Here is a 27,917-nt window from a genome sequence, read left to right as displayed (position 1 = left end):
CTAACAAATTGGGAAACCATCATTACTGAGAAAAGATCTGAATTAGAATTCAGAAACCAGGAGTATATTTTAAGACCTCTGAAATGAATGTACTTTACACTTTAGTTTATCAAATAATATGTGATAGTTCAAGATATAGATTAGGTAAAGCAGACTCCTAAAGAAAGTTCAAATTGCCTTTCCATTTAGAAATGAGAGTGCTTTGTTTTTTGGGGTTGTTTTTTTTTTTTTTTTTGCCTCTAAACCAACCTGTAACACTTGGAAGATGGTGAGTTTTACCTGAAAGCCGCACATACTCACAGTTTTATTGAATGTATCATTACTAAGATAAATTAAGCTGTGTCAACAAGTAAATGAGTTATAGTTATCGAAAACAGCCTGGCCACAGAATGCAGGCCTATGCGATTTTCAGGTTTTCAACATCGCATTTATCCCAAGTGACGGTGTACTTCAGTATAATAAAGCAGCAAGCTAGGATGCAGGAGACACAGAAATAATGTCAAAAGCAATTCTTCACGTTTGGATCTCACCACATCAAGTGCAAATAGTGAACTTAAACATGAAAATGCAATTTGCTCCCTTCTAAAGTATACATTTTTATCTCCTGAAAAAAAAAACCCCACACACGCACTTTCATTTCCAACGCCTCAAGGTAAAGAGGATGGCATCTATCTCAAGTGCAGAGAATGGCTGAAGGATTTAGAAGCGATCTTTTCATAATTCTCCTTCTGGCGAGGAAGTGGAGTTATGAGTTACTCAAAATTCATCAAGATTATTAAGTTTACATCCTCACAGAAGACGCGCACTGCTGTATCTCTCAACCACGGTGTAAGCATTGCAGCCCAAACTACTGAGAATGGGTCTCTGGTTCAAGACATCCATCCTTTGTGGAATTGGTGCATAAAAGAAAACTTATGTCCCATTCAACAACACACACACACACACACACACACACACACACACAGGCACGCACGCACACCAAACAACAAACCCAGACTGCTTTCACTGGAGCAAGCCTATGATCCCTGCCCTGAATTCAGGCTACTCCTTCTATCAACCTTCCTTCAGGTAAGTGATTGTAACAGGTACGTAAGTTCCTATTTCAGCAAGTTTACTCTAAATTATGGACTTGTGCGTTTGTGCCTGCTGGGCTATTCGAATGATGAGCCAGTCCCCCAGAGCCCTCAGCTCTGACCGGCTCAGCACCCACAGCAGTGACCCCTCACGGCGAGGAAGCTTTCCTGCTTGATGAATCCAACCTTCCGGCTCATCTAAACAGAGCCTATGGGCTTCGTGGTTTCCCTTCTTTTTCTTCATGCAGGTCTACTGGAAGTAATGAAACATATTTTTCTAGTACCTCCCACGGGCAAGGGCAAGGTCACAGTTTGACCTCAAAACACAGCAGTCCTGCAAATTCACACAGCCGGGTAGAACCGAGTGTTAGGGCTCTCTGCCTGGGCCCAACACAAACTACACCACGCGGCACGGAGCGACGTCACTCACGGGAAATGACAAGCAATGGATCAGGGGGAGAAAACTAACGGAATTTAATCACATCAAAATATCCCAGGCACAGGGCTCCTTTTCGCCAAGCTGCCACCCTCAGGTGAGGGCACGATGTTCTTACCCAACTAACCACTTGGAATTTATAATGCAGCCACCCAACCGGATATGTTGATCAGATTAAGTTACAGAATTCCGGACACACCCAGAGATTCTCATTCCCCCGACGTCAGTATTCCCCCAGGGAATGATTTTTAAACAAACAGACAAAAATATCTATCTGCGCACGAGCTAGATGTCCTAGAGGTGTGAGGAATGACCCCAGGAACGGCGTAGGCTCATGTGAAAGGCTGTCACAGACTAATTAAGGACACTGTTGCCAAAAGGGGAAGGCTGACCCTGCAGTCTTATTTACACAATATCCAGCCAGAGAGCTGTGAAGTGGAGCCCCAGTGGGGGCATTTCTCTCTGAAACCCAAGGGCACCTGCATTAAGGAACCTGGTGTAAATGAATCCCTTTGCCCAATGACAGAAGGAAAGACGCCAATCCTGTACTTCAATTATCTGGGCATGAACCATATGTGCCGACCTCATGGATTCTACACAGCGCTCCACACTTCTTACTAGTTTATTATTGTTACTATTACGGGCACTTGGCTATGCCTTCAGTTAGAGGGCCATTTTGAGGCAAGAACAATAAGCTCTTCAGACAGAAGGCAGTGATTCAAAAATTGCAAAACTTCAGCTTTCAAAAATAGCCTAAGTGACCTCTTGCAGTACTCGGACCACTCCGCAGCAAGCAGGAGGCAACCCCTGTGAAGAGCGAATTCTGGCAAAGTTCTCTCTTCACAGATGATGCACAGCTTAAGCTATAATGAGTTTTTGGGTTACAAATGCTGAACGCATTAATATTCCTTGATGATAATTATCACAGTATAAGCACCTTTCCCAATGTGAGTAGCATAAAGCAACTGAAGCAGCATTTTTACTACATTTGAAACAAGCTGGAAAATGGGATTTTCTACTCTTGTAACCTGAGGTCAACATACATCAAGCACTGCATATTCAACACACCTACATAGGAACCCTGCCTCACTCTCCTCCTCTCCTGCCTCACGTATACCGAAAGCTCTCTCCAACATCCATCCTTTATCATGAAAGTCTTGGTATTAACCTCTATGTGATAGACATTGTTTCAAAACGAAATGTTATCCAACCCCATCATATGAATCCTGTGTTTCTTCTTACGAGAATACAAATAACAAATAAGATCAGTAAGTCGTGCTTTACAGATGAGATGTATCTCTGCGCAGTTTGAATGAACACTGTGGTCACTGGCTGCATGTAAAACAGGATGAAAATTAGAATCGAGCAAATAGGCTCCTGGAAGAGCCCAGCACATTACACACAAATCTGGACAAACTACCAGCCTCTATCTTTACACCTTCAAAACTAGTGAGACTAGTGAACGCTGAAAGATTTAAATGCAAGTCCTGCCCCACCCACATGGTGACAGTCACGATGTCAGCATCACATTCATTCACGGGCAGCACTTCTGCATAAGGATCCTAGAAACCAATTTTCATTCCAGATTAAAAGAGCAATTATAGTTATTTAGATAATAACAACGAGAAATCTAATCTAATAAGAAAGAATGATAAAGATGACGCATCTGCATCATATCAGTGTGTACAACCATATCTATTGTTCAGGTTTGCCACAGCGTACCCCAAAAAGATGCCGAATATATTAAACTTACTAAACCCCAACGAGATTGGGTAATACGCTCTGAGGGGAGTATAAGCTGATTTGCCCTTGTCTCTTTCTTTTCCTTCTATTCAGTGAAAAAGAGCAAATGTTATAATAAAGCTCAATTGATGCTAGGTTGGCTTAAAATAATCACCATGTAAGAGCTGCCCCTTTTTTTTTTTTAACATACTATAATGCCATTTTTTAGTATTCTGTGTAAATAACCCCAAGAGCATTTTGACTTAAAAGTGACAACACAAAAGCCAGTTTGAACCCTTAATTCAAAGAACCTGAAGTGACTTAGGCGTTTGTAGGTGTGAATCTGCTGAACTCATTCACACCATGTTACCCCACACTTCATTTAGAAAATGTGCCACGCTGCAGCCACTCCTCCAACATCATTTTTACTTATGTACTGCAAAAATGTCTTCAAATCCCCTCTGAATAGATGGCAGGGTTACGAGGGAACCTTTACTAAATATTTAACAGCACTATCAGCTTATTAAATACTATAATGTGAGAGCCAGGAAAGGATGATATACAGCCCTCACCTTTTTTTAAAGCAATGCTGGTGCTCATTTTGAACACTCCGCAAGCCCATTCATCAGTAGAACTGATGCATTTTAAAAAGTCCTCATTTACTAGCAGATAAATGTGGTTAGAGAACCTTTCTAGTGTAGAAATGCCTAGAAACCTATTTGGTTTTACTAGGCAAGATTTGCTTTACTCTGGCTGGGAAAAAAAAATAACTCGCAAACATTTAAAAGGCCCCTCTGAAATAATATGCAAAAGCTGAAAGTACACAGTTTGAAGTAAAACCAGGGTATATTTTTGTTTGCAGGAACATACATACACCAAAACAAGGCCAGATAGGTTTACAGGCAGCTGGGAGACCACACGGCGTCATCGAATCTGGAAACGGTGTCTCAAATACCCGTCACATAATGAGATCACCCAGTGAGACTGTTGCTTTTGACCATGACACTGCTGGCCGGTGACTTCGTTTGCAACTATTCATAGGTGTTCCTTTGGGGAAAAAAGGGGGGGGGGACTAGTATAATTTTTACATATACTACATAAAGAAATTTTTAACTAAAATATGCTTTTTTAGAAAAGTTAATCAGAACATTTTTAGCCGGTTCTGGTGGGTAGAAAGTAAGAATTCTCCCTGAGATATTTCTATTCACAAAGGGCTATACTAGAGTCTAATATAAAGACCCTCCATTTCCACTGAGCTTTGCAGAGTGGGCGTTATCCTGTGAACACTGTAACAGTGATTATCTGTCCTCCCAGGTTCTCAGTGGACACTCTTGCTTTTGAAAACGTCTTGTGGTGACTTACTAAATTCAGGCTATTTCAATTAGTATTACTGCACATTAAAAATTAATTGCATTACTGAGTGGATTAAGGTTTACATTTCAATTCTACAGTATGTGCACTAGAAATGACAGCTGAAAATCAATGCTCTTTGGCCCACAATCGGAAGTGTGCACGGTCGGACGGCGCGGGACTGGCGTCACTGGCCAAGCAGTTTTAAAAGACTTGATAGTTCAATTGAAGGTGTGTCAGGTCTAATTCTAGATTCTAGTTTGAATGTTGCACAGGAGCCCAGCCTTAGGAACAGAGAAACAGAACAACAGCTGCACTAACAATTTGGAAAAACAAATGGACACAGGTACTAAAATTATGACAATAGAAAGATTAACAGTCACCCAAAATTCACATATAATTATCCCTAAACTAAAGCCTTGCTCATTATTCTGTTCAGTAAGGGCAGGAAATCGTGTACTTAAATCTACACTGTTTTTGATTACTTCTTGGGGGACAGTAGTTGGTTGCGGGGGCAGGAAATAAGCTATTTTTGTAAAGAGATGTTACTAATATATCCTTCAGTCTGTGTTTTAAGGAAATCCAAGAAGACACAGCAAACACAAATCTTTCCCTTAAACAGCACTCCCCTCTAAATCCCCTGTGTAAATCATTAAACCTCTTTGGGGGAAGGGACAAATCGGCTGATCATCCCGACTACAGATTTATAACACCTCCACGAAATGTTTGAAAAGAAATGGGTCACTTTTATTCGCAGGAATAAAAAAGAAGATGAGGATGAAGAACATTACGAATGAAGTCAACAGAGTAAAGTGGCACCAACAGAGACCCACAAGCCCCCAGGATATCTGAGTTTGGAACTGAACGGTGATTGGTATGCGCCTAAGAGAAAAAAATGATGCCTGCAATGTTCCTTAAGATCCCCTCTGTGGTACACTGGCGACCAACAGCAAGTTCGGCAGCAAGAGAGTAAAGAAGATGGGAAGTAATAATAACAATAAAAAGAATAATCTGGTGCAAATGGACCCCAAGGTGTACTAGTCATCCCCGTGCAACAATCGCCCTTCATTGCAATTTACTGATGTTGCTTCATTACAATAAAGCATATAAAGGAGTAATGTACAAAGTGCGCTCTTCAAAGCTACATGTTTTGAAGCAGCACATACCGGCCTCACAGGCACCGGGTAGGGGAGCCACGTCGGACTGTTCAAAAGTGAAATGACCCGCACAAAAATGAAACAGAGGCACAACATGTACACATCATGGTGATAAATTTGGGGGGAAGAGGATAAAAAAGTAGCAGGGAAAAGTGTTTCCTTAGTGAAATACAACAGGCAGTTCAAATGAATCTGAATTAAAAGGTCCTTAGAAAAGGTAACAACTTATGGCGTTGTGAAAAGGAAAAGATAAAGAATACGATGTTTCCTGTAGGAATATATAAGCTGCCTCTCTGTTCCTTATTCTGATTCTCCATAAAATGAACTTAAACAGTGCTTGGAGGTGAACCGCACCTTTAGGTTCCTATTATTACAAGAGAAAATGGTTAGTTTTCTGGGTCTTGTCTGCTGTAGGTGCAAGTCTTTCTCTCCAGTCAGGGCCCAGAAGATACTGAAGCAACGCGTTGAGGGGAAGAAAGAGATTCTTTCCCCACCAAGGATCACTGAGTATGTCATTGGTTAATTCTTGCTCTGTGCTCCTCATTAGCATTACTCTCCAGTTTCTGGTTATCATATCCGAAATATTAAGACATAATAACTATGAAGGTGCAGATAATTGGATATTAACCAGAACATACTTGACTGGGCAGGAGGTAGGGCCCTGCTTAAACTAATCCTGAAATATATTAATCACCAATTAATGAAAGGGTTTCAAATTCATTTTCTATTATAGAACACCTCCGAGTATCTAAGCTTTTTCTAACAAAATGACTTGGAATAACAGGGTAGAAATAAGGAAAATGACCATCTGATGATGTCTCACATTAATTTTTTAGAGCCTGTTGTCAGGTAATCATGAAATCTATAGTTAAAACCTTGATTACATTTACAAAGTCCAAAGGGAGGCAGAGGGGACGCTTTTCAGTGTTCAGTGGCCTTGGTTTAAATCCGAAATTTATCCCTTTAAGTGGCAGAGCCATAGCTAAACATTTCAGCAGAGAGCTGTCACAATATTATCTAGGTCTTTCAGCCTAGACAGACCTCTAGACCTCCAACCTAACAACAGATGTACTCCTAAAATACAAAACCAGTTAATGGAAGCCAGAGAAGCCCAGCCAAGGCGTGCTTTATGCACAGTAAACAGTAAATAGTATGAAGGTGATGAATACATTAACAGATAAAAACCTTTACTCCACGATGGTTGAAAAGTCATCACCACTTAGATGGAAATAAAATAATGTCACGACAAGAAAAAAGAAAGAGGAGGAGGAACAGTTAGAGAAGGAAAGCCACGTTTCTGTACGATCCACGTGGGTGCGAGGTTGAGTCAGACATGCCACGGATGTTTTATTAGTCCGGCCCTAAAAGCCCCTACTAAGTTCCCTGGGAAAGCCTCTGAGTGTGCTCACTGAGTTAGAGAAATTGCAACAAATGCCGTTCATCTTCCAAAGGGGGAAAAATATCACTAAGTACATTACTCTCACAAAGGGATTCTAATATCTTTTCATAGTTAAAAGGTGTAGCTCCCAGATACTAAGGAAAAGCCTTACATTTTTATGTCGGAGAAAACAATGTTTAGATTAATGGCATGTAAGCAAGGGATCGGTATGACACCAATTTCTCTGTTTCTTCCTGACTTTATTCACTTAATTTGATGAAGATGGCAAGAAAACTCCCGTCCTCTCAGGGTTTGTTTTTTTTAAATTCTGTTGTTTACTGATTTTAATTTTAATAATTCTTAAATAAGCACTCACAGCAGAGGAACTAAGATACGCAGGCAAGTAGGCCCTTTTATCAACAATTTTGCCATAGAAATACACAAACATTTCAATGGCTCTTCATTAGCAAACAAATCAACAAGTGATATTTTAATGCATGACTTTATTCCGTCTCTGTGGGGACTGCAGTTGAGAGTGTGATGTACAGTACAGAGAAAGGAGTCGGCAGCCACAGCGTCCCAGGGCTCTCTCCATTGAGGACTTCGAAGCCTCTGCTTAAAGAGTGCATTTAATTGACTGATAGACAGTAGCTTCTTTGTTCACAGAAGACAGCGAAGTAATGGCAGCTTGAAAATCGTACCATCTACAGGGTCTCCTGAGACCAGTAACAGGGGGATATGTGTCAAGAATAAATAAATAATCTAATTATTAAGCCACTTCCTGTCAAGTTAACTCCAATTTGTTGGCTTTTGAAGGCAACAAAACGAGGCATTTTTCCTCATTATGCTTCTCTTTTTATACCAGTGGTAATCACAGGCGGATTAAAGGGTGCCTGATTGGTTTTTTTGTCAAGGAACTGAGAAGCAGCCAACAGTACAGAAAAACAGAGTTGGGTTTAGAAGAAATTTCATGCTTGTCTCCTTTCCAGCTCCCTAGCAGCCCACACGGCCGCCCCATACAGAGCCACCAGCTGTACAGCAAATGTGAACCCCTCCAACTGAGGCCTACCGGGCCACAGGCGCCGTCCTGAGAGCCGTGAGACACCTTGCAGTCTTGGCAGGTAGCTACTGCTGTCATAGGCATAATTCTAAAGGTGACCTACGAAACCCCATCAGCTCGCCGAATGCAACAATATGAGCAGCTGAAGTTCGACACCCACTCTCCATATTGGCTCCCTTTCTTTTGTTTACTGCTTTTCATGGTCCTGAAACTAGGAAATAACCTATGGAGATGGGTCGGCGGAGACCTTTCCTTTTTTAGGCGCCGCAGTGATCCTGGAAACGGGTCACGATAGGTACGTGCACACGGGCACGTGTGTGGGGGCAGGGATCTATCTTTCTGGATCTACTGCGGATGACTTTCCGTGCCCTCCATTCAGAAATGTTTCACAAACTTCATTCAGAAACAGTGACCCACATTCGATAACAAACATAGCAAGCAGTGAGCGAAAAACGCATACACTTGTGGCGTATTCTCCAGCAAGTCGGAGGTGAGGCCGGAACCAGAGCCAGAGGCCCCACCAAAGTGTCTCAGCCATGGAACTATCCGTCTGGCACAGACTCTTCCCAGCCTCTCCGTACGCAGCTTAGGAAGGAAGGCTGGAATCCAGTAATGCTGCTGGAGACCAACGTTCTTCTGTAAGACCTAAAAAGTCACAAGAAACAGAATCTTCAACCTGTCTGTGGACTCTGTCCACAGACTCTTCAGTCCCAAGGGAAGTTAACGTCACAAGTAACAGCCACGAGGTTTTCTTAGGGGCTTGTAAGTGAGAAACTCCACTAACTACTGCAAGTTATTTTTTACTCTTGTAAATCAGGCTACAAGGTGCAAGTAAAACACCGGACAAGGATAAACACCCCGACTTGTCTTTTAATCGCTTAACACTGAAATTACAAGACGGGCTCAGAGAGTGTCTTTAAAATTTGCTTAAGAAATAAGAATCCACTCTCTCTGCCTCTCAAAACTGAATAAATATTAAAAATTCTTTTTTTAAAAAGGGGCACCTGGGTGGCTCAGTCGGTTAGGCGTCTGACTTCAGCTCAAGTCACGATCTTGCGGTCAGTGAATTCCAGCCCCGCATCGGGCTCTGTGCTGACAGCTCAGCCCGCGTTCAGTCTCTCTTTATCTCTCAAATATGAATAAACATTAAAAATTTAAAAAAAAAGATTCCAAATAATTAAGATGAGCTCTTAAAAACTGTCTTATTCCAGAAAGATGTGTGTGGGTTTTTTTTTTTTTAAGTCTTTTGTTGTTTCTTTTATTTCAAATGGTCTCTGTTTCTAGGAAACCTGTTCATGGAGGCAGCTTGCTAAGTCGCTGTGGCCCCACTTTGCACTCAGTCAACAGTGTAGCTGTGTTCTATCTATGCCTGCGTATGTCCTTTCTGAATATGTCTTAAATTTTTGTTAAATTGCGCAGATAATTAAACCCACTTCATACTCACAGTCTGCTTCATTGGTACCATGAATTCTGTTTTCAGTTACTGTCTGCAAATTCCCTCTCTGAACAATTTCATACTAAGCAATAACACTTCATTTTACGTAAGTTTTATCTGATGTCCCCATACAGAGCTGCCAGCTGTCCAGCAAATGTGCGGTTCTCAAACTGAGGCCCTACCAGGCCCCGGGCTCCATCCTGAGATCTATAAGGCACCTTGCTGTCATTGGCAAGCTTTCCCTGCTATCACTGTGACCATCACTCTGCACTGCACACAACTTAAAATCATCTGATTATTAGAATTTGTGGCCCACACTCCATTTTATCCTTTATTTAATCTATCCCCAGATCACACATTTGTTTAAATGTTTTGGCTGGTTTACAAATCATGCAGCCATCTGCACAGTAGGTGTGACACCATTTTTTAGACAAAAGTTACGTTACAAACAAAGATAAAGTCATTGGAAATGCTTTGATGTTTGTTATTCTGCCTGGTTCACTTGGACCGACTCTAAGAAATAAATAGAATTATCTGTGTAAATCGATGAACATCTATGAAAAACAACACCCAGCAGAACGCGGACCTTGCCCCATTACCTACGTTAATATCATGACAGCTGAGGAGAGATGACCTGGCCCACTTCTCATCTCTCCTGTACAGATGGCTATTAAAGAGAAAGTATCCCTTTTGTATGGTCCATGTAGAAACCCTTTATGGGCTTTTCAAATAAGCCAGCATTGCCCACATGAGGGTAGCTTTCTGTTACCATTAAACTGCCCAGATTTCATCTTTTTTAATCCAGCTCTTGATGAAATAAGCCAGTATTTCATCATATTTAACACCAAATGCTTGTTTCTTAATTCCCTGAGTTTTGTAAGCAATCAAATGATGACTTAGGATTCAATAGTCTTCTTGTTTATAATTATTGCAAACTCTAAACAACTTAATGACTTTGAGTTTCTGAGGATAGTGCAGATACACACACACACAAATATACACACACACACATACACACACACACAGATAGATGTATTATGGCAGATTCATTTCTATTCATTTTATTAAAAAAGGCCAATGAAAGCTAAGAGTTTAAAGGGCAACACGGCCCTTTATCTTCCTATGCAGAGATCCTTATCTTTGGATATTTCCCCTTACGACATATAAAATCCAAAACCACTATAGACCTCAAAATATTGGTTTTAGTCTACTGTAAAACAGGAGCACTCAAGCTGAAGTGTTTCAGAAGTGATACTGAATGTCACAAAAGTATAATGAAGATTAGTCACATAGCGCACCATCCACTAAAGAAATGGAAGGAAAAGAATGCCATTTGTGACCTTGGACATCAAACCAATTGCTGAACATATGAATGTCACTTGCCACAAAACAGACTAAAAATTCACCACAGTGTACAAAACTGATTTACGCATTCTTTTTGCCTGGACATCAGTGATGAATACCGCATGTAGCATAATACATAGGGTATATATCTTCCCGTGTGCACTGGAGAAGACTTGAATCTTTTCATGCTCTTTTAAAACGTATAACTATAAAACACTGAGTATTCGAGATTTGAACAAAAATAGTCAATAGCTTTCCACCAGCGTTTTCCTATCAGCTATCATTTATAGCTCCACATCCGAGTTTTGCTTTTCTAAAATAAAAATACAGTCGCTTTCCCTAAATGCTCGATCTATCCCCCTTGACCCATCTGGAATGTGTTTATTAGTGGCTGTTTGTGGATTCCCCCCACCCCTTTTTTCACAAAACAGGGTGTTCCGCCACCTTAGATGCAAATTTTCACCTGATTTCTGATCAGATGAAAACTACAAAAAAAAAACAAACCCAAACAAACAAAAAACACAACGACTCATTGAGTCATCATTTCTAAGTCAATTTTTAAAAAACAACTCTTAGGTAAATGGTTAACACCCATCCCCTTCACATTCTCCATCTGAGAACTTGGAAAGGGAGGGCTGGAAATGGCCACAGCTCTATCCTGACCACTTGTCCTCCAAAGTCCATGAGTGTGGCAATCAATTCCAAGGATAATGTTATTTCTCCCCTTTGATCATTTCTTTGTCAAGCTGACTGGCCTTCGCTGGTGAGTGTGCTGCTGGTTGTCTACCACCAGCCGCTTGCAATTTGCTCACTATGTTTCATGAGACAGTTGTTTGGGGCTGTTTGGAACATATTTGTCTCTTTGGGGATTTATGCGTTAGTAGCAATGCCAACCTCCGTAGTGATCGAAATTTCTTTCTAACTAAAATAGATAATTAGAGACTGGTAATTATTGGTCAAGAATTATCAGAGTGAAAAAATTAAGCTTCTCATAAATAGTTCTTGGCAATGTCATCTCTTTATATTATCACACGCCTAACAGCCCTTTATTCAGAGCACTTACAAATTTACTCTACTGCTGTTGAGCCTCGTAATTTTATATGAGGCAATTCCTTTGCTGGGTTAAACACATTTAAATTCCCTGGTTTCATCTCTATCTGTGCTAATCCATACCAAATAATAATAATAACAGAAATCTCAAAGAGGAAAATAACAATAAATATTTACTATGCTGATAGGGACGGGGGAAAAGGAATGAAAAGACATAATACACAATGGCTTCTTTCTGTATTCTCAGGTCAAAAGCCAACGTAAACTATGTGAAAGGAACAAAGGAAGACAAGGAAAAATTTCTCATCTGTGCAGACTTGAAAAGAGGGAAATCTTTTCCCCAGGAAAGCTGTTAAAATGTTTTGTAGCTCTTTTTTTGTGTGTGTATAAAGAAGAAAAGAAACCCCTAAATAGTCACTGGTCTGATTTCTTACTGAAACTGTGTCAAAATGTGGTGGAGAGTGAGGGTTTCTTTTTTTCCTTAATAGACATAAGTCAAATCCCTGATGCCTTCTTATTGAGTAATTATTCCTGCAACCCAGACCATGTGTCCACACCTAGCTTCAAAACGGTACTTAAGCAGAACGTCTCTAGTATGTACCTGGTAGAAACATTGATGATTTTCCTTTTGCAAATGTCCCTGGCCAATAGCCTGAAACACATCCAGAAAGAAGCATGGAGTTGTCTGACACTGAAATTGCATTAAACATGTGTGCTACAGAGAAGCAAATGCAAATGGCATGGTTAAAGAAGGAATTTAAAGTTACACCTCACTGGGTCATCTGAAGACCTTTTTCTCCACCAGGTGACATAATCCTTCCTCTAGACTGATTGAAATGTAGGACAAATTCTGCAAAAACACTATATACCCTCTTAACAAAAAGAGTAAGAGGCTTTTCAAAGACCCTCTAATCCCTCTTCCCTGCTAAGTGTCTAGTTGAGATTATTTTTTGATTAGACAAGAAACATACACAGACACACAACCTAAAAATACCTACCCTCAGTGGAGGTGTTTTAGTCAACAAAATAATGCTGCCTGCCTCATTTGAAAGACTAAGTATCACACTGGGATTTTAAAAAAGGATATCTTAGCCTTTGTGACACACTCCCATTATGCATTCTCTTTCTGTAGATATTAACAACATGACTGGAGTTTAAGGACTTGGATGCATGGTCAACAGATAAAACAATTAAATGGATACCATTCATTTGTTTAGGCCTCAAGTGCAAGAGAATTACATATTTTATTATTAAAAACAGCATGAATATTAAATAACTAGGCCCTCTGTGGAAAGGAACAGAATTTGCTTCTCTGATGGAAGGTGAATTGTTAAATGCTCAGATCCCAAGAGGAAGTGAGTGTCATATTAATCCACCATAAGGTAGAGGGAGAAAACCCTGGGAACGCACTAATGATGCAAGGAATGCAAGAGAAATACAAAAGGAAAGGTATAAAGTAATTTAAAAAGAAGGACCAGGACAAACCAGTGAATGTCACGGCCAAATTATACTAAAATTGGAAAATCAAAAAAGTCCTCTCATAGCTCAGCATTCAATTCAGACTCAATATATACAAAAGAATATTAATATTATGGTAAGAAATATATCCAATCTGTTCATCCAGGTACTGGGATAAAGAATAAAATCCAGAACCAAAAATACGTTTATGTACAATAACACTAATACAGAAGCATAACCTATAACATTTCACCAAATTTTCCATTAGGTGCAAATTCCAGGAAACATTTTCACTGAAGCCCATGTAAAACTGTGGCATGAGACAGAATCATGAAAGACTGCCATCAACAAACTCTACTCAAGAAATAAAGACACGGAAAATGTTACCAGTTATCATGTTAAGAATTCATTTTTTCTGACCCATGCACCACCCCCCAAAAAAGGCAGTTTTGAAAGTTTATAAAGAATTTTTATTTGAAATCCAAAATAGAAACAAATCACGAGGAACCATATTATTTAAATTTCTCTTACATGCTGTCATTACCCACTAAACACTCAGTAAAGCTGTCACCGTTATTTTGCCACCTTTGAGGATATATTTGATGTATAAGAGAATCACTAATAATATTAGCATTTAAATCTGGAAAATACAGAGATCACTGATTGATATTTTAGCTGTTGTGCAATACATTCCATTTTGCACAGTTATGTACTTAGTCTTTTATAAGCAATAATCCTCCTAAAGACCCATCATTTGAAAACTATAAAGCAAATCCTATTGAAAAACTATTAATCAATTCTCTAACACACTTTAGAATTTATCTTCATTAATATCTACAGGAACATTAGGAGTTCCGCTGTGATCAGTAATGATAGTTGGAGCAACCCTTCCGCGGAGCACTCTTAGGATGCTTTTGATCAAGTGTATAAGATAACTGTTTTCCCCCTGAAAACAAGTTCAGAGTCTAGAATGCTGAGTTTTCTTTCCCATCTTAGAGTTTGGTAATAGGAGAGCATGAGGTTATTTGGACATTTTAGTATTATATTACAATTATTTATGGCATTATAAAACACCATCAAATGAGGATGAAATTAAAAAAAACTCTCACAGTATAAAAACACAAATGAGTAACAAAAATAGCATAAAGTAATAACAACTGTCATTTTACTAGTAGAAAAAGATCTGCTTGATAAAGTTTAATTGGCTGGTAAAAACTCTTAGTGTTATTACTAAGTCCTTATCAAATTAAAAAACATAGGAGGTAACCCCAGAGGAATTAAGGGATAATGGGACGATATGAATAACTGAAAAAATGATCCTTTTAGTTCTAGCCTATGTGATAAATGCAAAATCCCTGCAAACTCTGGCCAAGAGTGACTTCAGAGATCTTTACCCAAACCGCTTTTAGAAAGATCCCCGTACAATTTGGTGGGGAATAAAAAATGATTACTGACTTCTTTACATGATCTTTATGATTGTGATTATTTCCAGGCTGTTGAGACCATACATATAAAACTATCTTATGGCAATTTAAATTATTTATGTTTCCCGATCACAAAAACTCACCACTTTAGATTTTGATACAAAGATGCTTAAGCAACACACAGCAGTGCCATTACCGTAATAACTTCTGAAATTAAAACCTGTCTAAAACTCTATGGAAAGCTAACATCCAGTTCATTAACCATTCCTGTTAGTTTTCAATAATGCAAAAATGATTAGAAGTTTAATTTGTTAATCACCTGTGTTTTGACTGGCAGGAGATATATAATCCTCTGCAGAAGTCTAAACTAGCCCTTGCAGAAAATAAGACATGCTAATGTTTTATCCGGTCTAATAATAGTAATAAAAATCAATCATGCCTAGGTAAAACATTGATGGCTAAACAATTAATTCATCTTTAACTCTGTTTAATTATATAGGCATTGATATACACAAGTAGGGGAAAAAGCTCTCTGTAATAAGGTTTAGAGTGTCACTCACCAATCATGTGATTTGCAACATGAACCTGAATATCCCATTCATTGTAGAAAACCATCTGACACTTGATGCACTGATAGGTCTTCTTCTGAGAAAACAAGTATAAACAGAATTACTTAGACACATGCACTTTTTAATGTTTTCCTAAAAAAAAAAAAAAAAAAAAAAGCCCAACCCAACTCACAACATTTTTTTTGAGATGCTGATCTGGCTACTTAGTGGGTCTGCTTGGGCAAAGTTCCATGAATTCCTTACTAAGACCTTGTGGTCTGATCCCAACACTATACTTGCAGTTGCCAACAGCTGAAAGAGATGAAGGCATGTAATTGTGGCATAATATACTTTTAAAGATTACGAAAGCCAAAAACTGAAGTTAGTATTAAGAAAAAAAATCTGTAACACATGGCTGGGTTTTAGAAACCGAGGTCTTCGTAGATCAGGCGCAATTTCATTCTGACCAAAATGGCTGTGATGTTACTTCTAGATATCCCTTAGTGAAATGGCCAGTAAGACTCAGGGAATCTAGCTTTGAGGTTCAGCGATTATCATTTTTAGCTGCAATTTAGTCTGAAATTTAAATGTTTCAGAAGCTGCGAAACACTAGCATTTAAATACATATTTTCTCCTATAAAGAAACCATCCCACAGTGAACATGCTAACATGGTTTTCTCACTCTACACAGCCTTCTGGGAAGTGGAGAGAGCAGGATTTATTAATTCTTGTATCATAAATAAAGAAACTGAGGCCCAGAAAAGTAGAAAGATTTGCCCGATGTCAGAGTGCCCTACAGCTGAGAAGAGAAATCAGCCCTCTTGATTCTAAGTGCTAGACTGTCCGATAAAAACAGCCTTTATGACTTCACATCCTTAGCACTGTGTCCCCCATATGGCTCAGTACCTATTAGATGAACTCAATAAATAAAGTATTGGTTACGTTTTCCAGAACACAGTTACATAAATTCCTTTATGATGAAACTTGATATTTACAATTAAAAACCAACTTGGAAAACAAAATAAACCCTTACGAAATAATCCATTTTGAAATCTCCCCAATGTCAGAAAAATGACATTTGTAAAATCACATCAATGGCAGTTTGTTAAAGCATTCTTAGAGAATTATCATTTCATCCGCAGTCATACAAACTTGTTTTACTAATGGTAACAGTAAAAAATATCAGTCTGTAAATTGTCATTAATTTTAAAGAACTCAACAAAATCAAGGTTAGGCACAAAAATTTAGCGTCATTTCATCAGCAATTAAAATGACAAATGCCACTAATGTACCACTGTCTTGATTACTGTCACTTAGCATAGTATTGTCTTGTGCAACACAGGATAGTAGAATTTCTTGTAAAACACAGAAGTGCAGGCATATTTCCAATGGAAGGTTTCTAAATAATCTAACAGGCTTTGTACATTAGGCATATTGTGAATCGAGTGTGCTGAATCTAAATCTAACACGGAGTTGAAAAACCCTGACAATCACCATGGAAGATTTACTGCACTGAGCTGTTTACAAGATGCTTTTGATGGTGACATATAGAGCAACATGTGTGGCGTAAATAACATCTATTCCTTTTTTAACAATATTTCCCTTTAGAACTAGTTAGAAAATATTTCTTACTCCCAGATGACCTACATTATATATTGTTTATTAGCATACTTCTAGCATTATTCCTGATATGTGACCTTGCTGAAAAACAAAGAAACATAAACTTAATGGCTAGTCTTTTCTCTTGTTAGCACAGTAAAACATACAATATGTCAAAAACTGTCTCCAAAAATGATGACTGATGAATATGTTGGTGGAATATACTAGGACATTTTTTTTTCCTGGCCTAGTAATAAAGAATAAAATCATTTGACAAGCCAAAATAATAAAATACCAGCACTTACTACTACCGTCAAAATGAACTGACATATTTGGAGACCTATGTACATAAGTTTTCTTTTATTATGGAAAGAAAATGCTTTTGTCACTGTTGATAATTCAAATACTAATTCTACTCTTAAGACAGTGTCTAAAATGTTATGTTCTACTCTTATTAACAAAGTCATATTCTTATCTCTGTATAAGCTCCTAAGTATAGGGCTAAATGAAGAATTTTATGTCATCAAAAACAATGTATCAAGATCTTAAAATGCTGTAGTTTGAACTTTGCCTCACTACACACCCCACATTTCCCAAATACAAAGCAGTGATCTGCAAATTGAGATGTATGAAGGTTTTCTTTTTTAAAGCCATGATCTAAAACTCATTTTTACTTTCTATTTCTCTTAAAAAAAAGTAATTTTAAATGACCTTTAAAGCATCTTTATTATAATTATATGCTCTCAGCAAAACGTGTGAGTGACCCCTGCCCAACCACACATCATCTTTAAGGAAAGCGATTATAACCTCTGAGCGGTGTTGGATGCCTTGGGGAGCTCATTTCCTTGGAGGTAAATCTACTCCAGCTGAGTTTATAAAGGACCTCTTCCTAATTCTAGCCCCAAATCTGCTTTTCTGCTACTTTTGTTCATTTGTCCTAACTCTATGCTCGGAAGCTAGAAAGAACAGGTTGGATCCCTTGTCCAATATGACAATTACATTAGCCTTTTCTCAGGTACATGAAATGCTCTGAACAATTTTCATCATCCTGGTTACCCTCTTCCAGGTCAACCTTTTAAGAAAAGAACCCCAAATTCAGCATGATATTCCAGAGGTCTCCTCACTCTAAGGAGTACAGGAGGACTGCCCACCCCGCAACTTAGGACAATTACTTCCATTTATATAGAAGACAACAACAACAAAAAAAAGTGAAGTGAGATCATTTCTTCTAAAAGCAGATAACTGTAGAAACAGAACTTCCATTGTTTGGGCCCCAGATTGGCCTTTATCAACGCTTGTCAATTTACTTGAAATGCTAATTTAGTACAATTTTTAGAAGAGACTTTTTTTCATTAGCCTTTTTTAATGTGCTACTTGGGAGTGGGGTTGTCATTTCCTGATTGTTCTCTTTTGTTTTCTGATACTGATAGATGTAATTATCAAGGATACAACTTTTTCCCAGCACCTCATTATTTTTGATTGATTTTGAGAACAATTTAAATGTGCCTTTTTGACATTCTTGTTTTCAGTTACACTACGATTAAGGTACTCAGAGACTTTCAGAAAAGAGCATCTCATAAATTAAAAAAAATGATTAGGATCTGTAATAATGTATACCTTAAAAAAATTATTCTGATTAACCACCCCTCCCCATTCAAATTAAGAGTTAGGCTTCACATTGAGTCTCACCAAATTAAGAATTATATATATATTGTAGGTATACATTGCTTTGATGTTTTTTAAACAAAACATTATTGAAAAAATCATTGAGTTCATAGTAACATTCACAAACAGAAACAGAAAAAACATTTCAGTTGCCACCATTGGAGGTGACTATTACATAAATCTCTTATTCTGAAAATTAGTAATTAAAGGCACAGAAGCACTAAGCTTTTTAGGAGGAATGTAATTCATGCCTATTTGATGAGAAAAAGTTCTTTATGAAGGACTCACAGTAGAGGGATGACAAAATTAGCAATTCACCATTTTGCAATGCCAAATGAGGTAGCCCAAGATAATTATTCATGGATGCTAAAACTATGAAGAGAAAGGTCTTCTGGAGATACTCAAGTTTTATCCTTTAACAACTACAAAGAGAAAGATGCGCCTTTACAGTGGATTTATCTGTTGATAATCACTGCAACCAGACTTCTTAGTGTAATATGACCACTAACAAAATAGCCTGGGATTATGTGTCTCTCGATGTGATGCAATATGGAGTATAATACATCATAATAAAGTGCTCTCATCTAAAATGTATACCTGAATCTAATCAAGCCTTTAGATAAACACTCCAGTTTTCAGGAAATGCAGGGACAGAGGAATAAGCAGTACTGTGAGAGAGAGAGGAAAAAAAAGTACACAAATCCAAAATATTCTTCAACACAAATCAAAAATATTCTTGGCCTGTTATCTTCAAAAACCCAATGTCATACAGGTGGGAAAAAACAGGTGGAGAGATTGTTCTCAGATGAAAGAGACTAAAAAGACAACAAATAAATGTAGTGTGTGTGTAAATGTAATGTGTGGATTCTGATTTGGGGAGAAAACAGCTACAAAAAGGCCTTTGAAAAAATTGGGGAAATCTGATTATCAGCTGGTTATAAAATGATACTGGGGAATTACTATTGTTAACTTTCTTTGATGTAACAATAGTATCATAGTTATGAGGATAAACACCTTTTTGTGTGGCTATGAGTGTGAAATGGCATGATGTTTACAATTTACCTTCCACATACTCAGAAGAAAAAAATACATAGTCATGTATAGATAAAGCAAATGTAGTTAAATGTCAACAATTATTAAATCTAGGTATATACTTAAATATTTTCATAATAAAAAGTAGAAATGAATGGTTAGAATAATTCATAAAACGTCATTTTTAAAACACTAAACAAACATAGCCTTGATTAAACCCATCTCATTGGTTCATTTTATTCCCCCCACACTTGGTGTGCACCAAAAATTATTTGTGCTTAGTTGTTATAAGTAGCTTTGCAAATATTTTTTTGTATTTTATTGACAGTTTTTTCTGTTTACTTGTTTTTTTATAAATCTCATGTATAAATTCTAAAAGGTCAAATACCATAGCTTACATTCATTTCTATAATAAAGAAATAATAGTTTCCTATAATTGTCTGTAAATTCTATAAAAAGTTCATATGCATAAAATTCACTTGCAACAAAACTGGAAAGGCTGACAAAGGAGGGATCATTATCCTCATTTACAGATTAAGTAACTTGTTCTAATTCATTCAGACTGTGAAGACCAGAACTAAGGCCAGTATTCCACTCTCCGTCCCACCTACTGAGTTTTATTTAACATAGTTTACACTACGATCATTGGCAGGTAAATTCACAGTTGCATTGTGGTAGATTTTGAAAGAAGGTTTTCTTTACACTTGTGTAGAGCTTTGGTCTTTGACAATGCCAGGGATGGTCCGAGAGTGAGGACACTGTGACCAAAATCCACAGGGTAGAACTCACTTCCCAAGATTTTCTCTTTCCTCTCAGTGTCCTGAGATTTTATTGCCATGCTCTTAACCATATATAGTGAGTCCTGCTCAATACCAAAAGAGCAATTTCCATCTAAGAGCTCACGTATGTCTCCAATCCTGAAAATTTTCAACTATCATTTCAGCAGTTTCCACAGGTCTCTCACAGACCCTCCGTTCCTTCTACCGGAACTCCTATTAGACATGTTGGATGGAGCCTCTATGTATCTTAACCATTTTCCATGCATATTTTAAAAGTCAGTTCATCCTCTGTTTCATTCTAGGTGATTCTCTATACTCTTACAAACCATAAATTCTCTCTTCACTGGTCTCCAGTCTAGAGTGTATCTATCTATCAAAATTTTTATTTAAATGACTATTTTTCATGTCAAACATTTCTAATTTTATTTATATTTTTCTAACATTTCTAATTTTAAACACAAGTGCTCTTGCTTTGTTTATACTTGGATTTGCTTCATAATTCCTATTTTTAGTAGAAATCATACCCTCATTTATCTTTCGGAGCTTCTAAACATATTTATTTCAAAGTCTTTGTCAGACTGTTCCATATAATTAATTTCTTCTGGAGTGGAATCTTGGCATCATAACAGCTGGGGTTTTCTATTGCTTGTTTGTTTGTGGGTTTTATTTTTGAGGTTTGTTGTGTTTTGCTGCTTTACTAGCATTAGATTCATTCACATATTTTGGAATCTTGGTTTGAAGCCCATTTGTAGTGGAAGCTTTTTTCTATGTGCTCATTCTTTCCTTTCTAGTAGTTTTGCCTTTGCTTCTCTCAGGCCATCCCAGACTTCTAGATCAGCCTGGGTCTCAAAGGGGCATTTCCTCTGTGTCTGAAGTGCTACAGGGATACCGAAGATATCGTTACTTGAATTACAGAGCCAGCATCTGGCTACTAATTCAGTTTTAAGTTATAAACTGTATCTTTCTTCCTATCACTTTAACTCTCCAGCTGAAAAGCCGTAATACTAGGTATTGATCAACGACATAAGTTTTTCCAGTTTCCTATTGTAAACAATGAAGTTTCTCCCCTGTCCTGTGCTAAGTTGGAGGCTTACTTTTGTCCCACAGAGATTACATCTAGTTACCACCTGTTCTGAAGGGGAATCCAGTGGAATCCTGGCTTCAGTCCTAACCACTTTTGAAATTTGCTTTCTGGATCTCAGGGATGGAGGATTGTTTTGAACCTATGTCTATTTGGTTGTCTACTTTATCCGTCATCATTATATGTTTGGAGCATCAAAGCATGATGTTATACAGTCATTTCCCAAGGATGCTCCACGGTCCGCAGCCCCTTCTACGTCACCAGTTTCAAGTTTACTTAGGCCATGGCTGTCAAGGAAGGGCCAGTCCCCGACGCAGTCAGGACCCCCTGAAATCAGGACGCTATTTACAGTTTCCATGATGCTATAAAATATCCGCTCCAAACATACCCAACAGTCTTAGCAGGAAAGCAACTCTGGAATCTTCTTTTTGCAATTAGTTGCTATTTAGTGGCTTCATCATTTAGCTGTGTGACAAATTAGTTAATGACCCGGAGTCTTAGTACCCTTCCCTGTAAATTAAAACTAATAAAACTTACACCTTAAGAGTTGATGTGAGAAGCAAGTGAGAACTATATAAAAGTGCTTAGTACCGTGCCTACCATGTAGCATGCCTGCATTAAATTGTAACTACCTTTATTACTCTTTACTTGACAGGCCATTATGGAGACAGAATGGAATACTGTATAAACTGTCTGACCCAACACAGTTGCTTGTCAAAGATTAATTCTCACTCTTTTGTGTGGACTTTTAAACCATATCAAAATTTCTTTAAACTAATTTCAATTTTATGACAATTAACAAAGGCTAAATGGCTGTTTATTAAATAAAGGTTTGAGAATTAATAGCATAAAGAATATCACACGTTGGTGACAAGGTAGCGGAGTGGGAAGGAAGAAGAAGACAGAGAATGTTAAAAGGTTCAACCTAGCTAGGGGAAAAAAGCTGTTTTCAAGGACTATAGCAATATATACATTACCATTCTGGGAACCAATATATTAATTACAAGTGAGACTTATTTAAGAGCAGTAGCACCTTTACTTGGCAGTATTTTGTTGGCAAGCAAGTAAATATTATGTGTGAGTGAAGATTGTAAACCTAGAGCTTTCCACAAATACTCAATAGTTCAAACACTTTACTAATTCAGTTTGGAAAATTTCCAAGTAATTCTGAATTTGTGGGAAAATAAATCAGAACAGAGAGGGGAAAATCGGTGAAATGTAACAAAAGCAAAAATGATGAAAAGGTTGCCCAGGGGATTCACTGAAAAACACCAGTACGGATTTTCCGTTGTGTGTTCTCATGGCAGTTAATAGAAGGACACTGTCGTCTCACAGATGTGGTTAATGTCCTGAAATTAAAGACCACATGGCACTTTGCGCTAAGAGCTCAGTAACCAAGAGATATTAAACATGATTCCTCAACTCAAGGAGTTACAATATAAATGGGGAAAGAACTCACACAAATAGTAAACTGCTAGAGGAATTCTGCCTAAATAACATAGCAAAGCAGCTCAAGACCAAGTGCCAACCAGTGTACGACAAACAGAAGACCAGTGAACAGGCAAGGACAGATTAACATGGTCTACAAGAGTCAGGAAAAATTTGCTGGGAGAGAAGACACTTTATCTGTGGTCTAAAATAGGAACAATTTTCCCTGGGCTCAAAACTGAGTTACAAAGTGCCTGTTACAGGCCAAGCAAGTGTTCAGAGTCCGGTGGGGCATTTGGTAGAATGAGGAAGGTAATTCAGAACAGAAGCAGGGCTAAATAAGATTGCTCTTGGCATCTGAACAGAAAAAATGAGGAGAGAGACAAAAATCTAGTAAGAAGAAGTTTGTAGAAATATTTTTGTTTTAAATGACTAAGTTGCGATTTTTTTCTTTTAATTTTAGACAAACTCTGCCTAGGCCCCTATGGAATCTGAAAACAATATTGACTTAAATATATTTAATATTTACAAATAAACCCAAAACATGACAAAGATATAAATTTAAGCTCCCATTAACTTTGAAATCAAGGGGCAAAAAAGCCCAACCATTTTTTCCCCGCTTTTCTTGGATTCTTTTTGAATAGTAGATAAAATATCATTTAAAATATCTTATTTCCAAAGGTATCATCAATAGTAAATAAAATAATCTCAAATAATAATTGAGATTTAAAAAAAATTCCGGCTAGCACTCACTGAAAAACAAAACTCAGTGTCAAAAATGTGGAGTAAATATCATGAATTTGAGCCTAAGTCTCTCATGGAAAGTGATGCTTTCTTAGGCTTATTCAAGTCCGCTCCTGATTTCTCCTGACTCAGGTTTGGAAGGCTCTCCCAAGGGACCTAGCTTATTTCCTCCTCTACACAGGAGACCCTCCAGGTAAGAGGTCTTCATCTAGATGATCTCACTTATGGGACGTGTTCAGTTGCTGTTGGTTCTATGCCAGCAAATCGACCAGAGTCACTCTCTTGCAGTGTTGTCCATAAAGTAGGCAGTCAATACATTTCACTTACTAACCATCCAATGGATGATCTAAGGAGACATCCCTCATCCAGCACCTTCATTCTTAAGGTGTTACCTAGGACTTGACCACTGCTGCCTGAAAACTTCTCTACCAACCTACTGAGCACCAGAAATTAGCGAATTGCAAGAGGTTGAACACACAGACTAAATTAATGCTATCATAAAGGTTAAAAAGTCACCAGAAGCATGTACTAATTTTTTTTGAGTTAGGACAAGAATTTGCTTCTAGTTACCCCTGCTTATATTTTGTTAGTTCTTAGTTTGGAAGGATTTATAATTCATAGGTTCCAGTTAACTTTCAATATTAACCATTTGTAAACATTCTTATCATTCAGAAAGCTAAGAAACTGAGAGTGGGGGAATAAGAGTTTAATCAGTTTTTATAAACATAAATGAGAAGAGGAAAGGAAGAAGTCAAAATTTTTGCCTTGAGCCAAATTATTGTCTATTTTTCCCATCAGTTGTTCCAACCATATACTGATTGTTTTTACTTTAGAAATCTGAACCCTCCCTCCTGTCTCACTATTGTCAGAAGCGAGAAGCTGTGGCTGGTAGACATTGGGGACACCAACTTGGAGAGATGAAGCAGTCGGAACATGTAGTATGTTTTAACACCATTAAGTTGTACAACATGCCCACAGCGATCCAATGCTGGAGGTTGGTAATACGATTTACAGATCCTACCATAAACCTGAAGAAAGTTGTGTGAAGGGGAAAAATATTTTAGAATCCATTAAGAAACATTTTCTTAAGTGTATAACTTCTGTCCTAAAGGCAAGTTGAGAATCTAGACAGGTTTGTTAACACTTAGGGAGTACAGTACCATTTACTGGATACTCGCCCTAAATATCAAAATAATAACATAGAGAAGGGCTTTATGTACTGCTAAATCATAAAAGTTTCTTTTTGATTCCCTTAGAATGCATTATACGCTATATCAGAATTATTTCCAAGACACTGATTTATCTCCGAAAGGACTGTAAGCTCTTTAAGGGTAGGTAGAGGGCTCTGCCTTACCCATCTTGAATCCGCCACATATATAGGCCATCGTTATTTCCCTGACAAATTACTGTGTGAATGAGTCCTACTGGGTCACTGTAACATAAAAATCGTTGCTTCTCCCCGCTTCTCTTCAGATGATGGCCCCTTTGGAGTCCTGGTCATTCTCCTCTATTTATATTGACCTCATCTAGCCTTCCAGCTCTTCTTCCGTCAAAGGGATATCTCGTGTTCTTATCTACAGAATGTCTCTCTCGTTTGGGTCATTTCAGTTACCCTGTATGTGGCCAAATTACCTCATGTTCACCTTCTGGAAGTTCTTTTATTTTTTTCTTTCTGCTTCTCCCTTTCTCCCTGTTTTCATTCTGCGTTCTGCCTTCTCGCAGCCATCCCTTCCATTTGAACAGTTTTCCCACTGAGGCATGTCAGACCACCTTTCTCTTCTCCTTCAAATTGCTTCCAAAACCCCACCTGCTCCATAAAACTTGTCAGCAATTACACCCACGCGCCACTCTAAGTGTTTACTTTATTATTCTTGTTGTTTGTACTCCTTGGCGCTAAGTTTTTTAGGATAAAGATGTGTTTCCTTGATTTTACCTATTCTAAATCCTGCTGTGCAGTTACAATGTATATAAACATAAAAGTGGCCGACTTCTTCTAATCCCTTGTTTTAAATGTTTTAATGCTTATTATTTTTGAGAAAAATAGAGAGAGAGAGAGGAAGAGAGAGAACACAACTGGGATAGGGGCAGAGAGAGGGAGACACAGAATCTGAAGCAGGCTCCAGGCTCTGAGCTGTCAGCACAGTGCCTGACGCAAGGCTGGAACCCACAAACCGCGAGATCATGATCTGAGCCAAAGTCAGACACTCAATCAACTAAGCCACCCGGGCTCCCCTTACCTCCTTGCTTTAATTGAATTTATTAGGATTTATAAAATTCTTCCTCATTCATCATTCCAAAAAGCATCTTTTAAAATAAAAGAATACAATGTTCTCACATTCTTTATCTTTTAAAAAGTGCAGTACTAGCTTATACAGAGTATTATGCAGTTCTAGAAACGAAAGGGATGCATGAGGTCATCTGTCTCAATTTCCTCATCATAGACCATGAAAGTGAGATCCAGAGAGACGATGTATCCTTGCCTGGAACGCACAGAAAATGACCAACACAGCAAACAAACTCCGGGCTGCAATAAATACAGCCACATCTATACGGTGGGGCAGCACATTTCCAAAAAGAAATGGCTAACTATTGCCCAGTCGGCTCTCCTTTGAGCCAAACCTATGGCTCCTCGTAGCCCTGGACTACAGGGTCTCCGTTATAGCGCCACCTCTCCACTGCTCGTTCTTGCGACTGTTGCTTTCCTTGTGGGTCCTCGCTTCTCAGCGAATTCTTTCAGCCTGAAACTTACTATGTTATATTTAAAACATCTATTCACACTACATTGCAAGGCTTCCTGTCACTTAAGGAACAATGTCTTATTTCTCCTTTAGCTCCAGTACCCAGTGCACTGCCTGACAGGGGTTATTTGTGAAGGAGTGTATGAACTATACAGAAGTGAATTGATTGGGGCTGTTTATAAGTATGCCCAAGAGTAAGTGTTTTCAGAGAAATTTATTGGAGGGAACCAAACTGTTGCCACCAAACATACCTACATTCTGCATCATACAACCACATAAGACCTTCTAGTCCCCCTTCAGATTATCTCAGAAAGATTAAACTATAGACTTCAAAAAGCTCTGCATAATCCTTATTGATAATATATTTTATAAAGCCACAGATTTTCCCTATAAAATGTCCAAGAATATAACTTGAGAAAATATGGGGCCCTTTCTCAACAGGACTTTTGCTTCTTGAGAACACTGCCCCACAGTAAAGATTTCTGGGGAGGAAAGTGCTAGGAAAGGGATTATAATATCAAATTCGATTTTTTTATGGACTCCGTGCAAGGCAAGCACTGTAATTTTTTAGATTTTCCTTAACAGTCCAGGCGATAAATCAGTCATTAGTTTAAAAGACATTTTAGAATTTTATTATTGAATATCCTTACTAGACCTTAGAGAATAATCTTATTTCTAATCCTGACAACTCCTCACCATCTTAATATGTATATAATTTGCAGTTTAAGGGTATAGTTGCTTTTTGAAGGTTTAATTCTTTGCCAAGAGAAACACGAAGTAACGCTTACCTGTTTGTCACTGTGTGCCCAGTGCCTACGCACAATGCCTGCCACAGTCTGAAACTCAATTCCTGTCAAATGAATGAATGCAATAGACACAAATCGACCCAGATGGTGTAGCTTGTCTGTTATGGAATGCTTGTTTTCAAATTATTTAAATTTGGTATAACAAAATGATATCAATCCCAACCCAGTTATGGGGCTGAAAGGATCTGTCTTCCACCAAAATAATGTCAGTTTTCCAATCCTAGTAGGTACAGACATTAAGCTTGGAGGGCTTCCTGCCAGGTTTCCAGCTACCTCATTCAGTCTCTTAGTGCTGCCTCCCACAACCTTCCCCCTACCCTTCCTCCTTGCTTTCTGTTCCACCCTTACTTTTTTTTAAAAGAATAATCTTTGTTAAATAGGTGGTCCCTATTCATAATTAAATTCTATATTTCTGGACATCTAGTTACCGAGAAATGTTATTACAATTCGCGTTTTCTTCCTTACTGGAAGCCAAACTTATAAAATACCAAAGATAATCCTTAGACGTATCTTAAAACGAAAATGTTATCAGAACTTGTCAAGTTACGTCTATCAATGACACTTTGATTTCTAAATCATGGTGAATTTGTGCTTTGAAATCTCTCTCCAT

At 38.1% G+C, this 27,917-nt stretch overlaps 1 protein-coding gene across 3 annotated transcripts in view; it reads right to left on the bottom strand.

Annotated features, from left to right (window-relative positions):
* The window catches only part of ZNF521 (zinc finger protein 521), a 245,989-nt gene that overhangs the window by 113,451 nt on the left and 104,621 nt on the right, over positions 1-27,917 (bottom strand). For 2 of the 3 annotated variants that reach the window (XM_029922631.1, XM_029922634.1), the window contains exon 3: positions 15,448-15,532. In XM_029922631.1, the coding sequence (XP_029778491.1) occupies positions 15,448-15,532 (85 nt within the window). The remainder of the gene's footprint in view (positions 1-15,447; positions 15,533-27,917) is intronic. The other variant, XM_029922632.1, reaches the window with a different exon arrangement.

This window comes from Suricata suricatta, chromosome 14 (genome assembly GCF_006229205.1).
Source record: "Suricata suricatta isolate VVHF042 chromosome 14, meerkat_22Aug2017_6uvM2_HiC, whole genome shotgun sequence".
Classification (NCBI taxonomy): Eukaryota; Metazoa; Chordata; class Mammalia; order Carnivora; family Herpestidae; genus Suricata; species Suricata suricatta.
The sequence above is the reverse complement of the archived record's forward strand: the minus strand, read 5'-3'. Positions and strand labels throughout refer to the sequence as shown.